Source organism: Chaetodon auriga, chromosome 13, assembly GCF_051107435.1.
Source record: "Chaetodon auriga isolate fChaAug3 chromosome 13, fChaAug3.hap1, whole genome shotgun sequence".
NCBI classification, from domain to species: Eukaryota; Metazoa; Chordata; class Actinopteri; order Chaetodontiformes; family Chaetodontidae; genus Chaetodon; species Chaetodon auriga.
The window spans coordinates 25,332,721-25,356,249 of record NC_135086.1 but is presented as its reverse complement, the minus strand read 5'-3'; the positions used below and the strand labels follow the sequence as shown (position 1 = coordinate 25,356,249).

The 23,529-nt window shown below is 42.2% G+C and overlaps 1 protein-coding gene across 2 annotated transcripts in view; it reads left to right on the top strand.

The window, feature by feature from the left end:
• frzb (frizzled related protein) overlaps positions 1–5,705 on the top strand; it is a 52,274-nt gene extending 46,569 nt beyond the window's left edge. For both annotated transcript variants that reach the window (XM_076747455.1, XM_076747453.1), the window contains 2 exons: positions 375–438; positions 2,964–5,705. In XM_076747455.1, the coding sequence (XP_076603570.1) occupies positions 375–438; positions 2,964–3,023 (124 nt within the window). In that variant the 3' untranslated portion in view covers positions 3,024–5,705. The remainder of the gene's footprint in view (positions 1–374; positions 439–2,963) is intronic.
• Positions 5,706–23,529: the final 17,824 nt, after the last annotated feature.

Sequence of the window (23,529 nt, the reverse complement as noted above, 5' to 3'; positions counted from 1 at the left end):
CTTCTGGATTAAAAAAAAATGGGTAATGTGTCCCCAACCTGCTGTCTCATCTGCAGAGCAGTGCAGCTGTGCCTTTTTTCTCACACATTAGTGCCTGATTATGAAGGACATTCTGCTCTGAAAAATTTCTGCAAAGCAAACATAGAATGTGACCAATTAACCACCTGCTGAGCTTAATCAGTAGCACCAGACGCACCTCACCTTCCTATCCATGTCATTACTAGATCAACGTTTAACCTGTCACCTTATGCATTAAATAGCATGTTCTTACTGTGTGATGTAGTGCTACTTGTTTGCCAGAAGCTACACAGCAGGCCACCTCCACTATAAAATGCTGGTGGAAACTCTGCATAAACCTCACTCTGTGTTTGCAGGTTGCTCCTGATTGATGGCTCCATTGCTCAGAAGTGGAAGGACAAAATGAGCAGGAAGGTCAAGGTGCGATTCACAGACAAATGTACACAGACACCAGCAGTTTCTCAGCAGTAGTTTTCTATATAAAACACACTGGTGCTAATAGCTTCAGAGCAGCATCTCCTGTTATTATTCTATGTAGACACATCTGCAGTGGTACAAGTGGAGGCTTTATAAGATAATACTGATAGTACTGAGCTGAACTGTATTACGTGCAGCCTGTTGCACCACCTTAATATACATTTGACTGGAAGATTAGGTATGGAGTCAACACTAATGGCCACATCGTACGTAATTTATTGCCTGTAAAGACATTCTTCCAAAATGAGATAATTTAATTTGCAACTCTTGAATATGAAAATTGACAACTACAAGCATAGTGAGCAAGAGACCTACAATACCATTATACAAAAAAGAAAAAATAATGTACACTACTACACATGAGTGAACTAGCAAAACACTAACATATGATTGTTACTTCTTTAATATGGCCTCGTTAGCTAATGATGATTCTTTATTTTTTTTATTGCATTCCTAAGATATACTGTAGAGGGCTGAACCAGACATGTTTAGGCATAGTGGGCTGAGCATGTTGTGCTGTACATAAAACATTTTCATCTTGCACAGAAGTATTAAACCCCTCCCCATATAGTCCAATCATAGCTTAGCAGCCGTAGGCACAACAGGTCTGTCAAGCATTCAAGCGGGCTATAGCAAGATAGATACTCATTTAAAGGTACAATGTGTAAACTATGGCCAGAATTTTTGTTTAAAATGTTCAAAAAGTGAACTAATATTATCAACAGAATGTGAAGAAGTAACAGTTCTGCCACTTACTACCTCAAGAGGCGATAGTCCAATAGTAAAGCCCTCCTGTAGTTTCAGCTGGGACATGTATGCTAGTTTGCTACATTTCACAAGCACTCTTAGCTGTTTAAACAAAACAAACTCACAAATTATCAAGGAAATATTCCTACACCTATTGTCCTTACTGAACAGAATAGATACAACCGTACACCTTCTGAATTTAAGTTTCTCTCTTATACTAAACAAAGATAAGCTTTATTGCAGGGTTAACTCATTGGAAAACACAATTTCATTGAAACTCAACAGAAACAAAATAAAACCAGCCAAATCATTGCAATAATTGTTACAACAATCAGCAATTCTGGTTTGGTTCTCCACATTAGATGTGAAAATACTCCAGTTCTAGATGCATGCTGGTGACCCACCTTCTTCTCACTGCTCTCCCGGTACATGGCTCTCCTGTCCCGGTCTGCCATGTTTTCTGTGTCCCTGGAGTCGGAGCTCTGGTTAGAGCAACTGTTAATCACCTCTGCACCATTTTCCCTGTCATCAAACTGGCCTCTTTCAGTCTCAGAAACTTGTTCCGTCCTAATGCAGTCATGTTCACCTGGAAGCTCAGCAGCTTCCCAGTGAACACTGACTGAGACTACAGTGAGCTAATAGAACCACTAGCTGCACAGCTAGCTGTGCTATCTAGCTAATGGCAGCTAGTAGCTACAGTCAAAGATAGCTACAGCAAAGAGTATACTGAGCAGCAGGAAGTGGCTACTCTTTTGATATGCTGCCCCCTATTTCTTTGGAGCAACCTTTGGGCATAGCCAATTTTTACACATTGTGCCTTTAAAGAGTTTAGAAGGTGGTGGTTTTTCTAAGCCTTTCCAAAACCCAAAACACTACAACTTAAGTGTAGGGAATGAATTCAGTAGTGTGTTTATCTGTTCTTGGGTGCAAACGTTTGAATGTCTGGCTAACTTGATCATTAACTACTACAGTAAAGTAACCCAGAGTTACTTTTAAGGCCAAGGGGAATATTGTTAACTAATTAACAGCAATTTTGAGGTTACAGGTAAAGTTATGAAAGCCCTATTCACAAAAGCATATTCACTCAGTGTTCAGGATGTGGTGTAAAGTTAGCAGCTCTGTCCTGCTCTTTTGATGTGGGGTTTACACGTCAGCAACCTGAGCCAAATTTGTTCTCCAAGATAGTGTCATATTCAACAGACACACCTGTTAGTCCTCATCCTAAAAGCCTTTTCTTTTGTCTTGTAATGTTAAAACAGTGAACAATCAAATAAATTAAGTTAAATTACATTTGCTTCACTTTTAGCCTGAAAACACATTTAGAGTTGCAAACTCTACTGTTGATTAAATTGAATTATATCCTAGGATAAAGCAGCTGTAATCTGTAATCCTCTAGATTAACATACCAACTGACCTCATCAGGAACATGATTGTCTATAGAGTGACAGATCACTCCATTCAATTTTTTTTGTATAGCGCCAAATCACAACAGAAGTTGTCTCAGGACACTTTCCATGTAGAGCAGGTACAGACCAAACTCTTTTATCTGCAGAGACTCAATTCCCTCATGAGCAAGCATTTGCCAACAGTGGCGAGGAAAAGCTTCATTTTAACAGGCAGAAACCTCAGGCAGAACCAGACTTTGGGTGGGCAGCCATCTGCCTCGACCTATCATGTCTTCCCATCAACTTCATTTTCTGTCTGTCTGTCTTTCTGTCCAGAGATGGGATCAGATCCTGCAGGGGAAAGGCCAAGCAACTCAGCGCCGGAATCGCCACTGAGATCTGACTGTGTGTGTGTGTGTGTGTGTGTGTGTGTGTCTACAATTTTGTATGTTAGTGTGTGTGTGTGTGTGTGTGTGTGTGTGTGTGTGTGTGTGGGTGGGTGGGTGGGTGGGTGGGTGTGGGTGTGTGTGTTGATATTGCACTTCACAGGCTGTTGTAGCGGAATGTAGTCCATCTCTTCATCTATCAGACTGGAGTCTGATTTTTATCATTTATTCGCTTTGCACAAACATTATTTAGTGTGCTTTTAGTGTGTGTGTTTATCAGCTTGTGCATGTGTGTGTGTGTTTGTATATTTGGTGTGTGTGTATGCATACACTTAAAACACTCAATAAAGACCAGAGAGAGGGTAGATCTTTAAAGCTGTAGTACTAAACATGCACACAGTCATACAGTATGTATAATAACACTTTTCTGAAACAAATTCTTTTTCAGTGGTGGCCATGTTGGTTCCACAGCTCCTCTCCATAGTCACAGACTTCAATAATGGTCATATTGCCATGGAGATGTGGTAGAGGACATCTAAATGAGATGAAAGTAATTGAACTTGAACATTTTGGACTATGACAGATCTGTCGCCATGACCTTAACTTTGATCAATTCTGCAAAAGAAGGAAGAATAATATTCACGCTTTGTTCAGACAGCGACAAAAACAACCAGGGCAACAAGACAAAGTGCAACAGAAGTAGCAGCAGCAACAGCAGAATGTGGGCAGATGGTGCATTTATTCTATATATATATACACACACACACACACACACACACACACATGAGAGAGATGGTGTGTGTATATATATATATATATACACACACACACCATCTCTCTCATTATACCTGCATGACAGGTGGCTCTAACAAATTTGCAGTTGAGAGTGAAGTCAGTAAAAAAAACACAGATGCACTGTCTTTGGCAATAGAATTTCCTACAAACTATAAACTGTGGCAATGCTCTTACAGACTATTTACAGTGTGTCATCACTCTGATCAGTATTTATTAGCTGCATCAGAGCCATACCATCACATCCTTTTTTGAGACTGAGTGCAGGGCAGTTTCATTGAATGGAAGAGTAACGTGACCACACTTTAACATTGTGGAATATCACTTTATACATTTTAAGGGTTGAAGTGTGGAGACCCAATGAAAACAAGATGATTATACAACACTGCCTTTTTACACTTGTTGCTGTGGGCATGTCAACAATTGTCTTTGCAAAAGATGAATTCCAGAAAGTACAACAAAGATCTCTTCCACACTAAAATGTACACTAAGTGCATGAGTGTTGCACACATATGCCTAATATTCACAGAAGGTGTAGTTGGGATAATCCAGGAAACGAAAAAACCTAGAATTACTTATGTGTCGAGCCGCATTAAGAAGCAAGTAGTTGAAGCAAAGTTGACCTCACGTGTCCTTTTCAGTCCTGCAGCTGTGAGGAATAGTAGAGATTGTAGAGTTTTTAGTTTGGTTAGTTTTTAGCCATACAAATGACCTCTGAGAACTGTCCAGCAGACTCTGACTAGAAGACACCAGGATAGACATTCATACTGAATTCAATAAAGTTATTTAAAATGCACAGCAGACATTTTGACTTGTCATAACAGGAAACACAGCCTAGGTGTTACTGATACCATTAACAAAGGCTCTGTTCTAAGTGTCGCAGTAAGCCATGACAATGTGTCAGTTAGCCAGCATGCACATCACAGAGACCCTTAAACTGAAGCAGTTAATTGGAATTCAACCATCATCAGTTTGATTATGAACATGTGTGTTTCCTAATGTAATATATCAAAATGTCTTTCGTTAAAAAGGCCTTAGAGCATGTCCATTTTCAATACATTGCAATTTCAAAGAGCAGACTGGAGTTCCTGCTATGTATACACAGTCTGATAAATAAACAGTTCTCTCATTATCACACAGCAACTCTGTTTATGTAAACACACTAACACTCAATACTACACCACTTTTATCAGTAAAACTATACTAACACTTCAATACTTTGAACTCTGGACTCTTCACAGCAGTTTGAACCATTAAAAATGAATTTAGACAACATGGTCAAAGTCCAAGTCTGTGTCTTTGAAAGGTGTCACTGTCAAGTCTGCTTTTAAATATGAAATGGGAACCAACTGTGTTTAACTTCCTTCACCACTAGGCTGCATCCATGTATCTGTGAACTATAGTCATTCATCCTTGTAGGTCTTGGGACACGTCTGGAGGCAATCCCATCTTATATTGGCCAATAAATGGGGCACACCTGGACAAGTCACCTTTCAACAAGGCACACAGAGATAATCATTCACACTTGCATTCACACCCACATGTGTTTAACTTCCTTAAACCTAGACCGCAGCCTTGAAAACTATAGTATATGTAAGTTAATAAGACTATAAACAACTATTAAAAGAGCGTGCCAGGAAAACTGGTAGTTTGGAGGAACCACTTCAGTGTTGAGTTATTTTGTACATATATGAACTAATCTTACACAGCGGGTCCTCAAACAGGACTGATACTGACTCACCGTTGTGATATTCAATATTATTCACTCTTCCATGATATTATAGAGAGAGGACAAGGATCAAGAAATGCTGTTGCTCAGTACATTTGCATTTTGTAATATAAAACAGCAAACTTTACAAACCACCCAGTCCATCACGTCATGAAATGGAATGGAAATAGAATTGTGGACTGTAGCATAGCTCTAGCTTTCAATAAAGCTGGGGCAAAAGGTGTGTGCAAAGGTGTGTCTTTGTGGGTGTGTCCAGAGAGCAGCACACTGCTTTGTTTAACCTGCAAAATATAGATAAACATATTTATTCAGTGCCTTTTATTGTGCATAAACCTCACATTTATTAGCATATTGTTGAAAAGTATAGACTTGGAGCATAAATAAAAGCTTGAAGTTGTGGTTACACCTGTGAGACACAGCTGAGGTGCAAGCCTACACAAAGCCAGTGCAGGCAGCTTGTAGACTGAAATGAGAGCCTATTTGTTGCATGAGAAATGTGAGTAGGAAAAACAGGTTTGATAAAACTTCTAAAAATTCTTGTTTATGGGAGGTCTACTTTCACCTTTGCAGATATGCTAGCAGTCATTCAACATCACAATTTTTGATTGTAGTATGCCATGTAGTTTACTCTAAACAGAGAGGCTATACGGGGAAGTTAGCTTTTATTCAAGATGGTGCCGTGTGAATGGCAGCTTCTTGTTGTTTCCCGCTGTTTTCCTTTGTTTTAGTATGTTTTTGTGTCTTTCATGTGTTTGTTCCATCACTAGTCTCGGTCGATCGTGTGTACATATAGATGCACAACTGGTGAGACTAGTGATTTGCTTTTTTCTTGTGGATTACTTTCATCAACTTCAGGAAATCCACTGAACTTCGGGTCCATTGTTTACACTCAGAAACAGCTGATGTGCTGAGCAACACAAGCGTACTCCCCGTGGAAAGACCGGAGATCCCAAAGGAAATAAGGCAAAGAAGAAGGGGATACAGAGCTGGGGTGAAGTGCCGGGACAAGAAAAGACAGTACAAACCATCCATACCGTCTCTTATTACGAAACATGAGATCTCTCCCAAATAAGATGGAAGAACTAAAGGCACTAACCAGACTGCAGAGGGAGTACCAGGAGTTTAGCCTCAGTGTGTTTACTGAGAGTCGGAGATCACGCCGGACTCGCATGTTATGGACAACTTTCAACAGCTAAGAGCAGACAGGAGAGTGAAGGAGAGCAGCAAGAGGAAAGGTAGGGGTATAATGATGTTTGTAAAGAACAAATGGTGTAACTCAGGGCACATCAGGGTGAAAGAGCAGCGCTGCACCAGAGACATTGAGCTGTTAGCTGTTAGCATCCGGCCATAATACCTCCCAAGGGACTTCTTGCACGTTATCGCAATAAATGTGTACATCCCCCTGTCAGTCAATGCTGCACCAGCATGCAAGCTTCTGCACACAGTAGTCTCACAGCTCCAGACATCGCACCCCCATGCAATCCTGGGCTTGGACATTGACATTGTGGGGGATTGCAAATACCTAGGGGTTCACCTCAACAACAAAGTGGAGTGGACAAATAACACAGATGCCCTGTACAGGAGGGACCATGGTCGTCTATACCTGCTGTTCTGGCAATTTTGTACTAAAAAGCACAGAGTCGTTCGTTGTCTTTCTGTGAGTTTATTCTGACGCCTGCAGACGGACTCCCTTCTTGTTGTCTCGAGTGTGAGACGACAAGAAAGAGCCCGGAGCAGGAGAAGTTGATAGATTATATACAATATATTATCTTTGTAGACAGGATGACTTTGTTCTATCATCAGAACAATGTCAGCACAATAGGCACGTCATAATGTGTTGTACAATCAGGACACAAGGTTCACTTAATCAGTGCATAATAACATACTGTATGTGGCAACATGGTCAGCAGATTATGACATACGCACGCACCTAATCATATGATACGGTTGTTCATTTGGCTTTAAGACAGTGAATACTTATGATTAAGTACAGAGCAGATGAATAATAAGAATTCCCATTACACTGCTAAGAAGACTGAGGTCCTTTTGAGTATTTAGGTCACTGTTAAAAACTTTTTATGACTCTGTGGCGGCATCTGCAGTTTTCTATGCAGTAGTCTGCTGGGGCTGTGGAAGATCTGAGAGGGACAGGAAAAGACTGAACAAACTGGTCAGGAGAGCTGCCTCTGTCCTGGACCGCCCTCTGGATACCATCGAGGAGGTGGGTGAAAGGAGGATGTTAGCCCAGCTGACATTGATAATGGACAACCCATCCCAACCCCTGCATGGGACGGTGGGGGACTTAAGCAGCTCCTTAAGTAACAGTCTTTCTAACAGGTCCTTCATCCCAACAGCTGTCAGACTGCTTAACTCCAGCATCATGTAATGTAGCGCTGCATTGATGCTGTCTTTCTCAATTCTACATCATAAATCCACTTTTGTTTTCCACTACTGTTATCAGTGCTAATATACACTCACATTATCCATTTCATCTGGTGCAATGTGTAAGTTACATATTTTCTTTCAACTGTGCCATAACACTATTTATTATCCATATTAGCAACAGCACTTCTAAAAACTGTATATATTGTGCATATTCATAGACCTGGTATTTCTCAAGTGCAATAGTATTTCTCATGTGCAATACAACATGTTATTGGTTAGTTTTCTCATAAGAAAAATAGCAACAGTACTTTTTTCGGACAGTAGGATTTTTATGGAATTTACTATATTTTTTTATAATCTGAACAAAGGTGCATATTCATAGTTGTTTTTCTATTCTGTACCCTGTATACTTTTTTATTTTTGACCTCTTTATGTCGCTGTCTTTGTTCTTTGCAATACTTGCTGGCTGTAACAACTAAATTTCCCCGGTGTGGGATTAATAAAGTCTTATCTTACCCTGGCTCTTGGCATATTCTGTTGGTCCAATACGACGCATCTTTTATTAGGGCCACGAGGTGAAGCCTCGAGCCCTATTGTTATCCTGCATGTTTTTTCTTTTTATTATTCCTCTTCCGTGTCAAATTTCGATTTGCTACTAGTCCTACAGCCTTGAGAGGACCCAGGCAAATTATATATCAAAACGTGCGTCTTGATCGGGATCAGCGTACTATTACTTTTCTTAGATTTTTGGCAGTTTTTCGCGACTTACATTGACTTACGTCGGGATTTACGTCACGAAAAACCGCGAAAAATTTCCCATAAGAAATGAATGGGAGGAGGTCAAAAAAACTCACAAATCATTGGACTTTTCGTACTGCCTACTGCTCCGGCATACTTTCACCTAGAGACTCTATTTAAACTTTAAGCTGTAGACACCAGTCTTGTGTATTGGTGTATTACTCCACGTTTTGATAGGTCATATAGTTATTGATCAATCACTGTTCAATGACATGATCGTGTTTGGAGGAATTTTGAGATTATAATGGCTGTGTATTGCATGGAAGGTTGGCGTTAGAGTGGGAGAGAGCCGTAAAATATTTTTCTCTTTCCACACGCCTCCCAGCCACAATTTACACTCTACACGCATGATTTTTTCCACAGTTGTAGAGAAATGTGTTCTGTCTTTCACAATGTGCTCCAAAAATCTGAGAGATTTACTGAATTTGAATTAGCAGCCTCTAAGTGCGGCCACGTCTGTCTCTGTTCCTCATTGACTCCAATACAAACATTTTCTGAGACAAGCAGAACGGACCCCTGTTTTAAACTTGCAAGTGTCGACAAAATATGTTGTGTAGAAACACCGAAATCACACCCAATAGTTCAGGAAGTCCTTACAACGATGATGGTCTCGGTATTTTTCTGATAGGAGCTACCGTTTTGTCAGCATCAGCCCAAATGTGAGACCAGTGCAGAGGCAGCAAATCGCTCTTTTTCTCTGTCTGAATGCGTGTGTGTCTGTTGCACTGAGAGCGTGCACGCGCGTGCACCTGTGTGTCTGTGTGTGTGTGTGTGTGTGTGTGTGTGTGTGTGTGTGGTCGTTCATTGAACGATAGTTCATGAACTCGTTCACATTTTGGCCAAACGTGAACTGACCGTACTGGATTACTGCCTGATCAACATTATTATGAACTCGTTCATTCTGGTGTCTGTGAACGGCACGCTCTCTCAGTTTAATTTCGTTCAATAGGGTACCAGATTTCTATAGAGCCTTCCAGGCGACAACCCGGCAAAAAACACACCGTAAACGGGCCTTAATATGTAGCGAAAAAAACACCCAGTCTCGCAACACCAGCCACCAGCGTCGCACCGCCGCATGCGTCACATGGAGTGAAAGCTGCAGCTGTTACTTGTGTGGACTGAATGGACAGTAACAAAACATTAAAGCAGCAATGGGGAAATGCTGTCCCCTCAATGCTATTGTAAACCATGGTTGGATAATAATTCAAAATTGAATATGAAGATGAAATCTGATGCATAGTTACAGTGTTAACACGGATAAAATAATTGCTGTCTGTGGTTCTATATGAGCTGTGTCAATAATTTTGAAAAATATAGCTCACAGCAACATATGGAAAAAAAGAACTATGAACTAATTCATTTTTAGAACAGGGAACTTAGTTCAAAATGTTGAATTAAGAACTATGAACTGAACTAGTTCATTTTAAAATTTGTGAACTGAATTTTGAACTAGTTCATGTAGAAAGTGAACTTTCCCAACACTGGCTCCTTGTGTATAATATCATAATGTCACTAGTATTAACTGTTTGAAATCTCTGAAGAATCTCAAATTCTGTAATACACAGTGTGACCGCATTAGCGGCAAGGCAAAAGAAATGGTTATTGTTAATGTAGAGTAACAAAAGAAACATCTGTTACTATCATCCCAACAATGACTCCTGACAGTTAAACCTTAGTTGCTTCTATACTGAAAAGGTCTGACTTAACAAACCTCTTGATGTGTTAAAATACTAAATAATCTGTGACATATTCATGACAGAAACTATATGATGTGTGGTGGCTTCTGTGTGTACGCACTGAGCAGGAGGGGGAGGAACGGGGGTTACAGACACAGCGCGCGCACACACACACACACACACACACAAACACAGACACACACACACACACACACACACACACACAGACAAAATGCTGGAAAGGTGAGAAAATGAGTGACCGCAGGAAATGCAGTAAAATTTGATATAAAGTATGTTTTGCACATTAGTAATTAATTTTAAACATAATTTTACATTATTTTGGTAATAAATAAATTTAAGCAACAAAAAATCTGACGAGCCACTTGGAAGCCGAAAGAGCGGGCTCTTTTATGAGAACCGAGCCGTGAGAACCGGCTCTCTTAAAAGAGCCAGAATTCCCATCACTACCTTCCTCACACTATGATGGATGCAAACATCTCCCTAATTCTTAAGAAAGGAAAGCCTGCAGATGACTGTGCCTCTTACAGACCCATCTCTCTGCTGGACGTAGACCGGAAATTACTTGCCAAAATACTAGCCAGGAGACTCGAAGGTGTCCTTCCTGATATTGTCTCAGTAGACCAGACTGATTCTGTAATGGGTCGCAATAGTAGCAACAATATAAGGAGACTACTAAATCTTATACAGCGTAGTTCAGGGTCAATGGCCAAATCTCTGGTGATTTCCCTGGATGCATCTGACAGGATTGAATGGCCTTATTTACTGGAGGTTCCCTCTAAATTCAACTTAGGTGACAACTTTATTAAGTGGATATCTCTTCTTTATGCTGCCCCACACGCTTCAGTTATCACAAATGGTCTGAAGTCCCCTGCTTTCACTGTGAGGCGTGGGTGCAGACAGGGTTGTCCTGCCTCACCACTGCTTTTCGCCCTTGCTATTGAACCCTTAGTGGAGGCCTTTAAGAATAACTCGTTAGTGTCAGGTATAGAGGTAGGTCCTATACACTATAAAATTTCCTTGTACTGTGATGATGTCTTATTGTTTCTCAGTAACCCAGAGACTTCTATAGCCAAGGCATTGGAATAAGTAGTGACTTCAGTTGAGTTTCAGGCTATAAGATTGATTATTCTAAATCTGAGGCAATGCCCCTGACCCCTGACCTGTCCTGGTCCCCCACTTGCTCTGCCCCTTTTCGCTGGTCCCTATCTGGATTTGTCTACTTAGGCATAAAAATTACTCCATCAATTTATGGCCTGTACAAAGTGAACTTTGTGCCCCTGATTTGCAGGATTAAAGAAGACCTTGCTCAATGGGCAGCTTTGTCTCTGTCCCTCTTAGACAGAGGCTAAGCTCTCCCAGTGACCACTGTTCTTCTCTGTAATCTCTTATATATTTCTAAGAAATGGGTTAGGACTAATGTTAAAAGAAGAAGAAGAAAAAAAAAAAAAAACCTGGAGACTGGCAAGAAAATTTGAAAATCAAGAGGGTTTCCTCTCTCTCCTTACTCCTATCCACTCAAACCCCAATTTCCCCCCTGGTTTAGAGGACCACTCCTTTTCCATCTGGGCCATTAGGGGTATTAAGACTATAGGTGATCTAGTGGTGAATAACACTGTGATGTCCTTTGACCAGTTTAGAGAGAAATATGATCTCCAGCAGAATCATTTTTTTTAAATATTTGCAAGTGCGCAGCTTTGTTACCTCTCTCACTAAATTACACCCTAATGGATTCTCCCTCTCAACAATGGAGGATATACTGCAAAATTCTGACTCTAAGAAACTCATTACTAAGCTGTATAGGCCCTGTTAATCCCAAGCACTATTTCCACTGCTTGTGCGAGGTCCCTCTGGGAGGCTGATTTTGGGGTTACTATTTCTGATTACGAGTGGGATGGGGTTTGGCAGAGCTCCTCAGGTTGCCTATCTACTAACAAAGCCAGGGAATTCCAATTCAGTCATACATCGGCTTCAAGTTACCCCGGTAAGATGCAACAAGTTTAATCCTTTGCTTTCAAAATACTGCAACAAATGTAAAATTAACGAAGGCTCATATTTCCATAGTATTGACTGTCCCGTCATAACTGACTTCTGGTGCAGTGTGTGTCAGGAAATTGATATTATTTTCAAGAAGAAATTATCCCTACAACCCATTTCTTGTATTCTAGGTGTTCAGTTCACTGCAGTGAACCTAACCCCCTCCTCACTGAAGCTGCTTCAGGTGTGCTGTTTGGTGCCAGGAGATGTATTCTCCTCCACTGGATATTGGACACTGTCCCTACTACTTCACTTTGGATCAGGAACATTATGGAACTTGTCCCTCTTGAAGCAATAAGTTTCTGGCTGAAAGACAATCCATTTAAATTCGTCAAAATCTGGAATCCTTTTCTGGACTATTATTCTGCCCTTACTAGGATGTAGAGCTGATTTCTAGCTTGGCAGATAGATAAACAGGTTCCTTAATAAACATCCAGGAGTCAACAGGTACGTTTCAGATGTTTACTGTCAGAAGCACTGTGAAACTGCAATACAGAAATAAAAATAAAATATTACGAAAGTAATGTATTTGACTTTTCTTTTACATCAACAAACGCTGAGTCATTAATTATTAACACGTATACACAAACATGTGCTGAAAATATCATTGAATAGTCACTGCAATAAGCGTCCGATTAGCTTGATGCTAACGTAACATTGAAAACGCCATAGACCGGCTAACGCGTTAGCATCGCTCCCGTTTTTAAGTTTTAAGTTACAAATTATGAACGGTTTCAGAAGACTCTCACAGGTAAATTCAACATAAAAAGGTAAGTATTACTTACAGACATATGCTCTTTAGGCTTCAGCAAAGAAAAAGTAAATGAGGAGCAGAAAACAACACAGCTTTCCTTCAAGACTTTCTTCACTGAGCTGAACTACGGCAAGCCTACGTGGACAAAATACACATTAACCTTAAAGGGGCAGCACACTCCCCGTCTGGTATAACTTATACCACTATGTCCCTTTGAGGAGCAGCACCACTTCCGAAGCGGGTCTTGACTACACCCTGGGGGAGCCACCTTTAACAACTCTCACTTCAACTTTACGGACTCTGTTGTCCTGACCAGGAAAGGTATTTACTACAAGTCCTGTAGGCCATTCATTCCGTTTGGCCTGGCTGTCCTTTAGAAGTACAACATCACCAATTTGCAGGTTAGGTTGGTCTGCTTGCCATTTCCTTCTTGGCTGGAGTGTTGCCAGGTACTCTTGACGCCACCGTTTCCAGAATGAATCCGCAAGGCCCTGGACTTGCTTCCATTGACTCTGGTAGAGATCCTTAAGGTCAAGGTCTCCCGAAGGAGCAGACACAGAGTCAACTTTCTGTGTTAAGAGCATGGCAGGAGTGAGAACAGTGGGCATGTCTGGATCTGATGACACAGGAACTATTGGCCGTGCATTCATTATAGCAGTGACCTCCGCTATCAGCGTGACGAGAACTTCATGAGAAAGACTGGGGGAATGTACCTTGAGCAACATGCCATCTAAAATGCGCCGAGCAACTCCTATCATTCTTTCCCACACTCCGCCCATGTGGGAAGAGTGTGGAAGATTGAAGTTCCAAGTGCAGCCTTGGTCTTTGAGGTAAGACTGAAGCTCTGCATTTTCTGGTGTTATGCCAAGTTCTTTGCATGCGCCAACAAAGTTCGTTCCTCGGTCCGAACGAAAGAGCTTTGCTGGACTCCTGATGGCCGTGAATCTTCTAAGCGCATTTATGAAGCTTGATGTAGACAGAGACTCCACTATCTCCATATGAACTGCTCTTGTGACCAAACAGGAAAACATGATGGCCCAGCGCTTGCTTTCTGAGAGGCCTCCCCTGGTACGTCGAGCACAGATGCTCCATGGCCCAAATACATCCAATCCAACCTGTGTGAATGGAGGAGCTTGGGAGAGACGATCAGCAGGTAAGTTGGACATTTTTTGTTTTTCCATGCTCCCTCTTAACCTCCTGCAAGTGACACACTTGTGTATGGTGCTAGATACAAGTCTTTTTCCTCCTAGAATCCACAGCCCGGCAGACCTGACTGCCCCTTCAGTGATGTGCCTACCCTGGTGTGCGACGCAGTAGCGATGTGGTAGCGATGTGGCTGTTTTTAGGGATGATTATCGGATGTTTCTCTTCCCAGGAGATTGCGGCTGATGACATGCGGCCTCCAATCCTCAGCACACCATCAGTATCAAGGATGGGATCAAGCTTTCTGAGAGGGCTGTGTTTTGAGACAATCTCTCCTTTGGACAGGCTCTTTAGTTCCTCTATAAAGGCCTCTTGCTGTACAGTCCGGACAATTACAATTCTTGCCTGCAGAAGCTCATCTGATTTTGGAATACCTCCTTCCGGAGCCTTAGAACAGGATCTGACTTTCTGAATGAGCTTGGCTATTCCATGTGTAAGCAGCTTCCAGCTGGAAAAGCGTTCAAATCTGTGTGAACCAAGCAGTGTTTCAGATGCTTTTGTAGCAAAGGTGGCAATCAGTGGACGTACGTCTGAATCTGTGTCCGGTTCAATGAGCTTGAAGGACTCTGGCTGAATAATTGTAGCTCCATCATCTTTTTTAAGCCAGGAGGGTCCTGAAAACCAATTTGTCTCTCCCAAAAGTGCCGCTGGTACTGGTCGTGTACCATGGTCTGCAGGATTGTGGTCCGTACTGACAAAGTGCCACTGTTCAGGCTGGGATGACTTCCGGATGCGTGTGACTCTGTTAGCAACATACACGTAGAATCTGCGGTTGGTGTTATAGATATAGCCCAGCACAACTCTGGAGTCAGTCTGTGTGGATTTCAACATCTAGTTCATCCACTAACATGTCGGCTAGCTCGACTGCGAGCACGGCCGCACAAAGCTCCAGTCGGGGCACAGTGTGCGAGTGACGTGGTGCTAATTTGGATTTCCCCATGCAGAATCCTACGTGACTGTGCCCTTTATCGTCGACTGCTCTGAGGTAGGCCACTGCAGAGATGGCCACGGTGGACGCATCGGAGAAGACACATAGTTCCCTATGCCGTGTGGTGAGCAAGGAAACAGGTAGGTATGGCCTTGGTATGTGGAGTTGCTCAAGTGCTTTGAGTGAGTCTTTCCAAGACTTCCACTTTGTCTCTTTTTCAGCAGGTATTGGGGCATCCCATTCGCAATGCTCAATACATAGTTCTCTGACTATCGCCTTGCCTTGTACTGTCATCGGAGCCACAAACCCCAGCGGATCGAATATGCTATTGACCGTAGAGAGAATACCCCTACGGGTAAATGGCTTCTCCTCTCTAGAGACAAGGAAGGTAAAGCTGTCAGTTTGAAGGTGCCAGTTGAGACCTAAGCTTCTTTGCAGAGGTAAAGTATCCACACCTAGCTCCAGGTCTTTCAGCTCCTTAGCACGTTCCTCAGATGGAAACGCTTCCATCACTGCATTATGGTTGGAAGCTATCTTGTGCAGTCGGATGTTTGAGTCGGCTAACATTTCTTTGGTCTGTTTCAGGACTTGGATGGCGTCGTCGGCGGTGGAGAAGAAGGTAAGTCCGTCATCAACATAAAAGTTCCTTATAACAAACTGTTTTGCCTCCATGCCATATTCGTCCTGACCTTGCATGGCAGCTCTCCTCAAGCCGTATATGGCAACAGCAGGAGAAGGACTATTGCCAAATACGTGAACGGTCATGCAGTACTCTGCGATCTTTTTGGTGGGGTCATTGTCCTCGAACCACAGGAAACGTAAGAAATCGCGGTGTTCCTGGCAGACTTTGAAGCAGTAGAACATTTGTTCTATATCTGCTGCCACCGCCACAGGTTCCTTACGGAAGCGAGTGAGGACTCCCAGAAGTGTATTGTTTAGGTCAGGGCCACTCAACAGGATGTCATTGAGAGAGATGTCGTCCTGCTTGGCACTGGAGTCAAACACTGCTCGTACCTGACCTGGTTTACGTGGATGATAAACTCCAAAGATTGGTAAGAACCAACACTCTTGTTCCCCACTGAGTGGTGGGGCTGGCTCAGCATGACCTGCCTCAAAGATCCGCTGCATGAAGGCAACCATGTGTTCCTTCATGTCTGGCTCATGTCGAAAGGCGCTTGACTTCTTGCGCTCTATTGTTAGGGAGTTTGCGCCTTGGTTCTCTGAAGGGTAGTGGCGCTACCCAACTGTTTGAGTCATCCATGAAGACCTCTCTGTCCATTATTTCCAGAAAGGCTTTGTCTTCCACGGACATGGCAGGTTTGTCATCACTTGGCGTACGCTGGAAGACTCCTTCACCAAGGCTGTCTTTTTCATCAAACAAGTCTTTCACCTCGTTAGCCCTTGGAGATTGATGGCGATGCACTGAAGTATCAAACTTCTCTTTGATGTGGAGGCTGTTAGTGCAGGGGTCAAACAGAGAGGTGCGCCCGTTACTCAGCACATTAGTTCGGTAGACATTGACACAATCTGGTTTGTGGGCTCTTCCAAGACAGACCTCTCCTACAATCACCTCGTTAGCCCTTGGAGATTGATGGCGATGCACTGAAGTATCAAACTTCTCTTTGATGTGGAGGCTGTTAGTGCAGGGGTCAAACAGAGAGGTGCGCCCGTTACTCAGCACATTAGTTCGGTAGACATTGACACAATCTGGTTTGTGGGCTCTTCCAAGACAGACCTCTCCTACAATCACCCAACCCAAGTCGAGACGCTGGGCGTAGGGGGCGTCGTGGGGTCCATTGCATTGTTCTCGAACTTTGTGTGCCCGCGGTATGTCTCGGCCAAGCAGGATAAGGATAGCTGCAGAGGGATCTAGAGCTGGGATCCTGTCCACGACCCGCTTGAGGTGTGTATAGTGTCTGGCGATCTCAGGCGTGGGAATTTCCGACTTGTCATCTGGTAGCATGTCACATTCGATTAGAGTAGGGAGTGGAATGTGAGTTTTACCATCCAATGACTCCATGATGAAATTGTTTGCTCGTCGCCCTGTAGTTTCACCCCGGAGCAGGTCTTCAGGGTGTATGCTGCCGTGCCCTGTGTAATACCAAAGAGTTCAAAAAACTCTGTTCTTGCCAGGGACTTATTGCTCTGCTCATCCAGGACAGCATAAGCCTTAACACCTCTCTCTCTCTGGCCTGCTGGATAAACTCTGACGAGACAGATTTTTGAGCACGATCTTGACCTGACTGTAGTCCCACAGATGTCAGTGCATTTCGACATGACAGCTTGAGGGGCCTCTTCCCCTTGCTCCCCGCCTTGCTCTCTCTCGGTTACAGGGGTCTCAGTTATCCATGGAGCAGTGTAGTGCAGTAGGGTGTCTGTCACTCTTGCATTCTCTGCACTGAACACTTTGTCCACAGTCTTTGGCTAGGTGACTGGATGATGCACAGCACCTATAGCAAATATTCTTTTCTTTAAGATAGGCTTTCCTCTCATCCAAGGATTTGGATGTGGTTTGTTGTGGAGTGGGCATTGCTTGTCTGGGTCAGCCATCCTTTTTTCTGAGGGGTTGTCATGGCTGCTGTCAGAGCCTACTGAGACCTCTGTCTTTTTGACTGAGACGGGCGTTTTCGTGTTATGTTTAAAGGAATGCTCTACCTTTCCCGTGCTCCAACCGCCTGTGAGTGGGGCAAAGCTTGGGTCGTTGAGTGTTTTGGCTTGATCACAAAAAAACTTTGCGAAGAAGGAGAAAGGTGGATAAAACGTCCGGTGGCTTTCCTTGTACCGTGATGCTAGAGAGACCCATTTGTCGTGCATGGAGTATGGCAGCTTTTGTACGATCGGAGTGATGCCACGAGATGTGTCCAGGTAATTAAGACCAGGTAAAAATCCATCTGCCCTGGCAGCTTCAAGCTCCAAGAGAACGTCTCCCAGCTCTCTCAACCTTTGATTTTCTCAGTTTGTGATTTTTGGAAAATCGTCCACTTTCTTAAGGAGTGCGTTTTCTATTGCTTCCGGTGCTCCATAGCAGTCTTCCAACCTTTGCCATACCATGCTCACACCAGCTGCTGCATCGTGGATGTGGACTGCTCGTATTCTCTTTGCATGCTCGGATGATTTTGGCCCGAGCCATTTACACAGCAGATCAGCTCCTCCCTTGCTGTTAGGTTTAAGTCCTCCGCCTTCCAGGCCCAGTAATTTTCGGGATGATCGTCAAACCTTAACAACCCGGAGCTTATCATCTCACGACGTATCAAATACTTGGCCAAATCGGTTGTAGATGATGAACAGGGCTCTTCTGTTCTGGGAGCAGCCCTTTTTTGTGGCTGAGGAGGTTGGTAGCTACCGCTGAATGGTCTAGTATTGTGTGACTGCGTTTGGTGGCTGCAAGTGTCTTCGGATGGATTTAAACTGCACTGCTGCTCCCGCTTCAGGTGGCCAGTCCTGAATGAGCTTTGAGCATGAGGGTAATATGGAGTAGCATCGTTCCTCAGTTTGGACGTTTGCTGAACAGGTAACTCACAGAGTTCGTAGCAGCTGATCTCACTTGACTCCTCTTTACCTTCCCCCATATTGTTTCCAGCTGTCTCACAATTGTCCATTGTTAGCTGGCGCACTGGTGATGATGTGGGTTCCAGTAGCTTTGAATCTTGGTGAGGTTCAGGTTTTGGATTCTCCATATACTTATGCTCAGAATATTCACTTTTTAGGCTAGCACGATCTAGCTCTCCAAATTCGTTCTCCGCAGCGGCTTCCAGAACATTAGCTTCGGCGATGGCAGCTGCAGCTGCACTCTCTAGCCTCAGTTCATGCAGACTTGCTTGCAGTTCTGCTTTCTTTCTAACAGCCTCGGCTGCAGCCTTTTGTTGTTCCTCTTCAATGTATGCTTGTGCTTTAATCATGTCTGCTTCTCTTTGTGCAAATGATGCTTGCGCACGTGCAGCTTCCGCTTTTGCCCGTGCTCTGGCTGCAATGGCGCTGGCAGAGGAACGCTGACTGACACGTGAGGTGTTGGAACATACTGATCGTGTCTCAAACGTGTCTTCATTATTATCCATTGTGTTTACTGAAGCTTTGATGGTAGAAGAAAACTGTGTGTTTCCACGAAGATCCACTTTTCTGTAGGTAGCCCATCAGGTGAGTGTCTTTTCACTATTCTGCCCTTACTAGGATGTAGAGCTGATTTCTAGCTTGGCAGATAGATAAACAGGTTCCTTAATAAACATCCAGGAGTCAACAGGTACGTTTCAGATGTTTACTGTCAGAAGCACTGTGAAACTGCAATACAGAAATAAAAATAAAATATTACAAAAGTAATGTATTTGACTTTTCTTTTACATCAACAAACGCTGAGTCATTAATTATTAACACGTATACACAAACATGTGCTGAAAATATTTCACTGAGAGGGAACTTCGGCAAGCCTACGTGGACAAAATACACATTAACCTTAAAGGGGCAGCACAACTATATTGGTGAGGATGGGGCCCAGGCTCTGCGGAGGGGTCTATTTGGACTATGGACTGAAATATCTGAGCAAATCCACTTTTAGTTTGCCATTACCTGGTCAATGCCTCTTATTTCCCTTGAGGTATTACTTTCCACAATGCCTTCTGTGTCTGTGCTGTATGCCATCCGCATTTTTGTATGCATATATGTTTGTGTTTTATATGTAGATGAGTAGTCATTTATTAAGCTGTTCATCCTTAGTCCCTTGATGTCTGTGGGGGAAATATTGTTTATGTTCTGTTTTTGTTGATGTTCTGATGTTCATACCTGTAATCTTGATATTAAATAAAAAATATTTATAAAACATGACAATGAGACATGACACAATAAAATTTTTTTCTTTTCTTTTTTTTTTTAAATGACTGCTTGAATGCTGCTTTACTTGCCATAATCCAAAACAGCTTTTCAGGTAAAACATGGCAAGTATGATATATCCACAATATTTTTCATGGATCTGGTAATTATTATGTGCTGTATGTGCTGCCACAGTTAGGCATATCAGACTCATATGGTCTCGGAGAAAATCACTGTGTTACAAAAGTAACACAGTGATTTTCATTCCAGCTCTACCCTTTATTTTGTTTCTATGAAAATTAGCAGGCAAACGTAAGCTTTGTGAGTTGGTTCAGTTAGCTCTGCAATGGCTAACCCTGGCAGAATTGTGTAAATAACTGGTAATGGCTAACTTTTGGTGGTACAATCTATACAAAACGTACAGAAAGTTTTTCACAGTGTGGAAATGGCTTTTTGTGTCTATGTCCCCATAATTTTAGCTTTTTTTTTTTCGGTCAGAACCAAGGTCATTCACAATAAAAAAAATCAAAACAGTGCATGTTTAAGTACTAATAATTGATCATCTTTGACAAAAATTGAACAAATTGTCAAATACAAATGTGATTGTAATATGTGTAGAATGTGGTTTGGCATTGTCTTGCTGAAATAAGCAAGGCCTTCCCTGAAAAAGATGGCTCAAGGGCCCAGTCTGGTGCAACACATTTACTGTGCAATATGCACATAGAGATAGTAGATTCCAATCTTAACAAAACACAGTATTTCTTAATAAACAGTTCTAAACAAGCATATGAAATATTAACACGTAGTGACGCAGGCTCTTTTGTATGAGGGCATATCATCATGGCAACCATCCTGCACTACTACCCTTGGCGGATGAAACAGCTAACTAGCTAACAACATACAAAGAATACAGCTGCTCGACAGACACATTGAAATGTCACTTAGTGTCACTTGCACCACAGACCTATTTCAGTCACTCCAGCTTACCTGCAATATGCACAAAATAAACTTGTAGTACAGTGGTCACTATACAGTGAATTCTGTTTCGATATTGTACAGTGAGGGTCTTAGAAGCTGTGTCCCAATTCAGCAGCTGCATCCTTCAGAGGACCCAGCCTACGCGGTCTCCGGAGGCAACGGCTTCAGAGGCTCCTCCGTCGGCCGCATCAACTATCGGTAAATGGGACGGTCTGGCCTTCGGAGCATTTCCTGATTGTGTAACAACGTCATAACTTCTTCCCTCCTAACCTGGGAAAAACACACGTACGGGGTGCAGAGATGCGCCCGGACAGCTCCTGTCGCTTGTAAGAGGAATAAAATGTAGCCTCTTATACAACTTACGAGAACAAATTCACCTGATGTGAATATCTTCACAGTTACAACAAGATATTAGTTGACATCCGAGCTTGTAACATTTGTAAGTGAAGGGTTTTAATAAGGCTAACAGTTAACTGAGCTCCTCATATCAACAGGTCGCCATTGTTAAAAAAAAAAAAAAAAACGGTGCGCAAAGCATCTTAGGATATGGGAGGCTGCGAAGGATAGTAGCGATGCATCCTCCGAATACAGGGAAAAGGAGGAGGCATTTGTCGGCTGCATTTGGAGGAGCCTTCGAATTTGGACGAATTGGGACAGCCTTCGCGCAGCATTGTGACGTAATCGGCCTTCAAATCCACCCTCCGAAGGATGCAGCCGCTGAATTGGGACACAGCTATAGTCTCATTTTCTCTTGCGAGACTGTTATCTCACATACACTGCTTGCATAGCGACACTGACTGTGACACTGTTTTTTTTTCATTTTTTTTATTTGTTGATACTGCTGCTGACTAATCATCACTGGCAGAAAATAATACTGTCCAATCATGTTTCTAACCTGTTCCCAGTTAACCTAATTCATTGAGATTTTCCACCAGCTGTTTTCTTTTAGCATTTCACAACTTTTCCTGTCTTTTGTTGCCACTGTCCAAACTTTTTTTGAAATGTGTTGATGGTGTCAAATTCTGATTGAGGATATAATTTTCAAAAAACTGTGAAATTACTCAGATTCAACATTCAATATGTCTTTGTACTACTTTAATTAAAAAAAAAAAATCTATATTAAATATGTGATTTCAATGTTTTGCAAGTCATCACATTCTGTTTCTACTTACTTTTTACACGGCATCCCAGATTTTTTGGGAACAGGGTTTTAAATATATAAGTATATACAGATGACAAATACAAATAGAATAAATATTGTTCCGTATATTATACATATTAATGTTCTCTATATACATGCAGTTATAGTCTCTACATACTCTCTTATGCACTCTTTGCAAAATAAGAAAAATCCATTTCCACAACTTAAAAAAACTTTCTGTACATCTCATGTACATTACATTATACTATTGGGATGTCACTAAAAGCCAAATAAACATTTGACAAATGGGAGTTTGACAATGTTTTGACAATGAATCATTTTCCACCATATAAGTAATTCAGCTCTTGTAAGTGTCGATACACACCTCTCTTGAGAATCTGGCAGCGGTTGTAAGTAACTGGAGACAAAACTTTTTTTATACTCCAGATAGATCATAAACCCTTGAATATAAAACCGACCAACTGAAATTGGTTGCTTTTTATCCAGAAAACCTGCAGTTCCTCCATTTACTTCTATTTGTTTACAGGCCAGTCTTGACAGTATGGCGGTGACGTAGACTTTTCATCCAGCAGCCAGTGAGGTATCTATGTTTCTTCATATATGAGTGAAACAAACTTCTTTAGCCTCAGAAGGCTGCTATGTCTGTAGACTTGTTTGGCATTAAAATGAGTTTTCTGTCCAATTAGTAAAAACTGGTTAAAAACTAGTTTAAATGCTTCATATAAAATTAGTTTAAATGTAGGCTGACATAAACCTACTGTATGTAATACAGATCAAGTTTCAAACTAGAATAGGAGAGGAACAGAACCTTGAGACCATCTGTGTTTCTCACTGATGTGAGTTAAGTTTGTTTAACAAAACAGAGCAGCAGCATGAAACACAGTCAGTGTGTGTTAGTATGTTCAGTATGTGTGTCTGTGGGTGTGTGTGTGTGAGTGTAGGCATGCTTCCAGTAATTCCTGCTTACTAATTTGAAGCAGTGTTTTCTCAGATGCCTTTTCCATGAGAGAGAAGAGAAAATGTTTTCATAGATTTACTGCTATTACACCTCTTTATCCCCTTTGGCTCTCTTCCTCTCCAATCTTGTCTTCTCTCCTCTCTTTTCCTCTCCTCTCCTCCATATTGACTTCAGTCAACTGAAAGCACACCTGGTGTTTGTATAAGGTGTAGTCTGTTCCGCCAGGCTGAGTGGCTCCATTCAGGTCCCTGAGTGCTGACACAGCAACACAGCAAACAGTCACACACAGAATATTTTC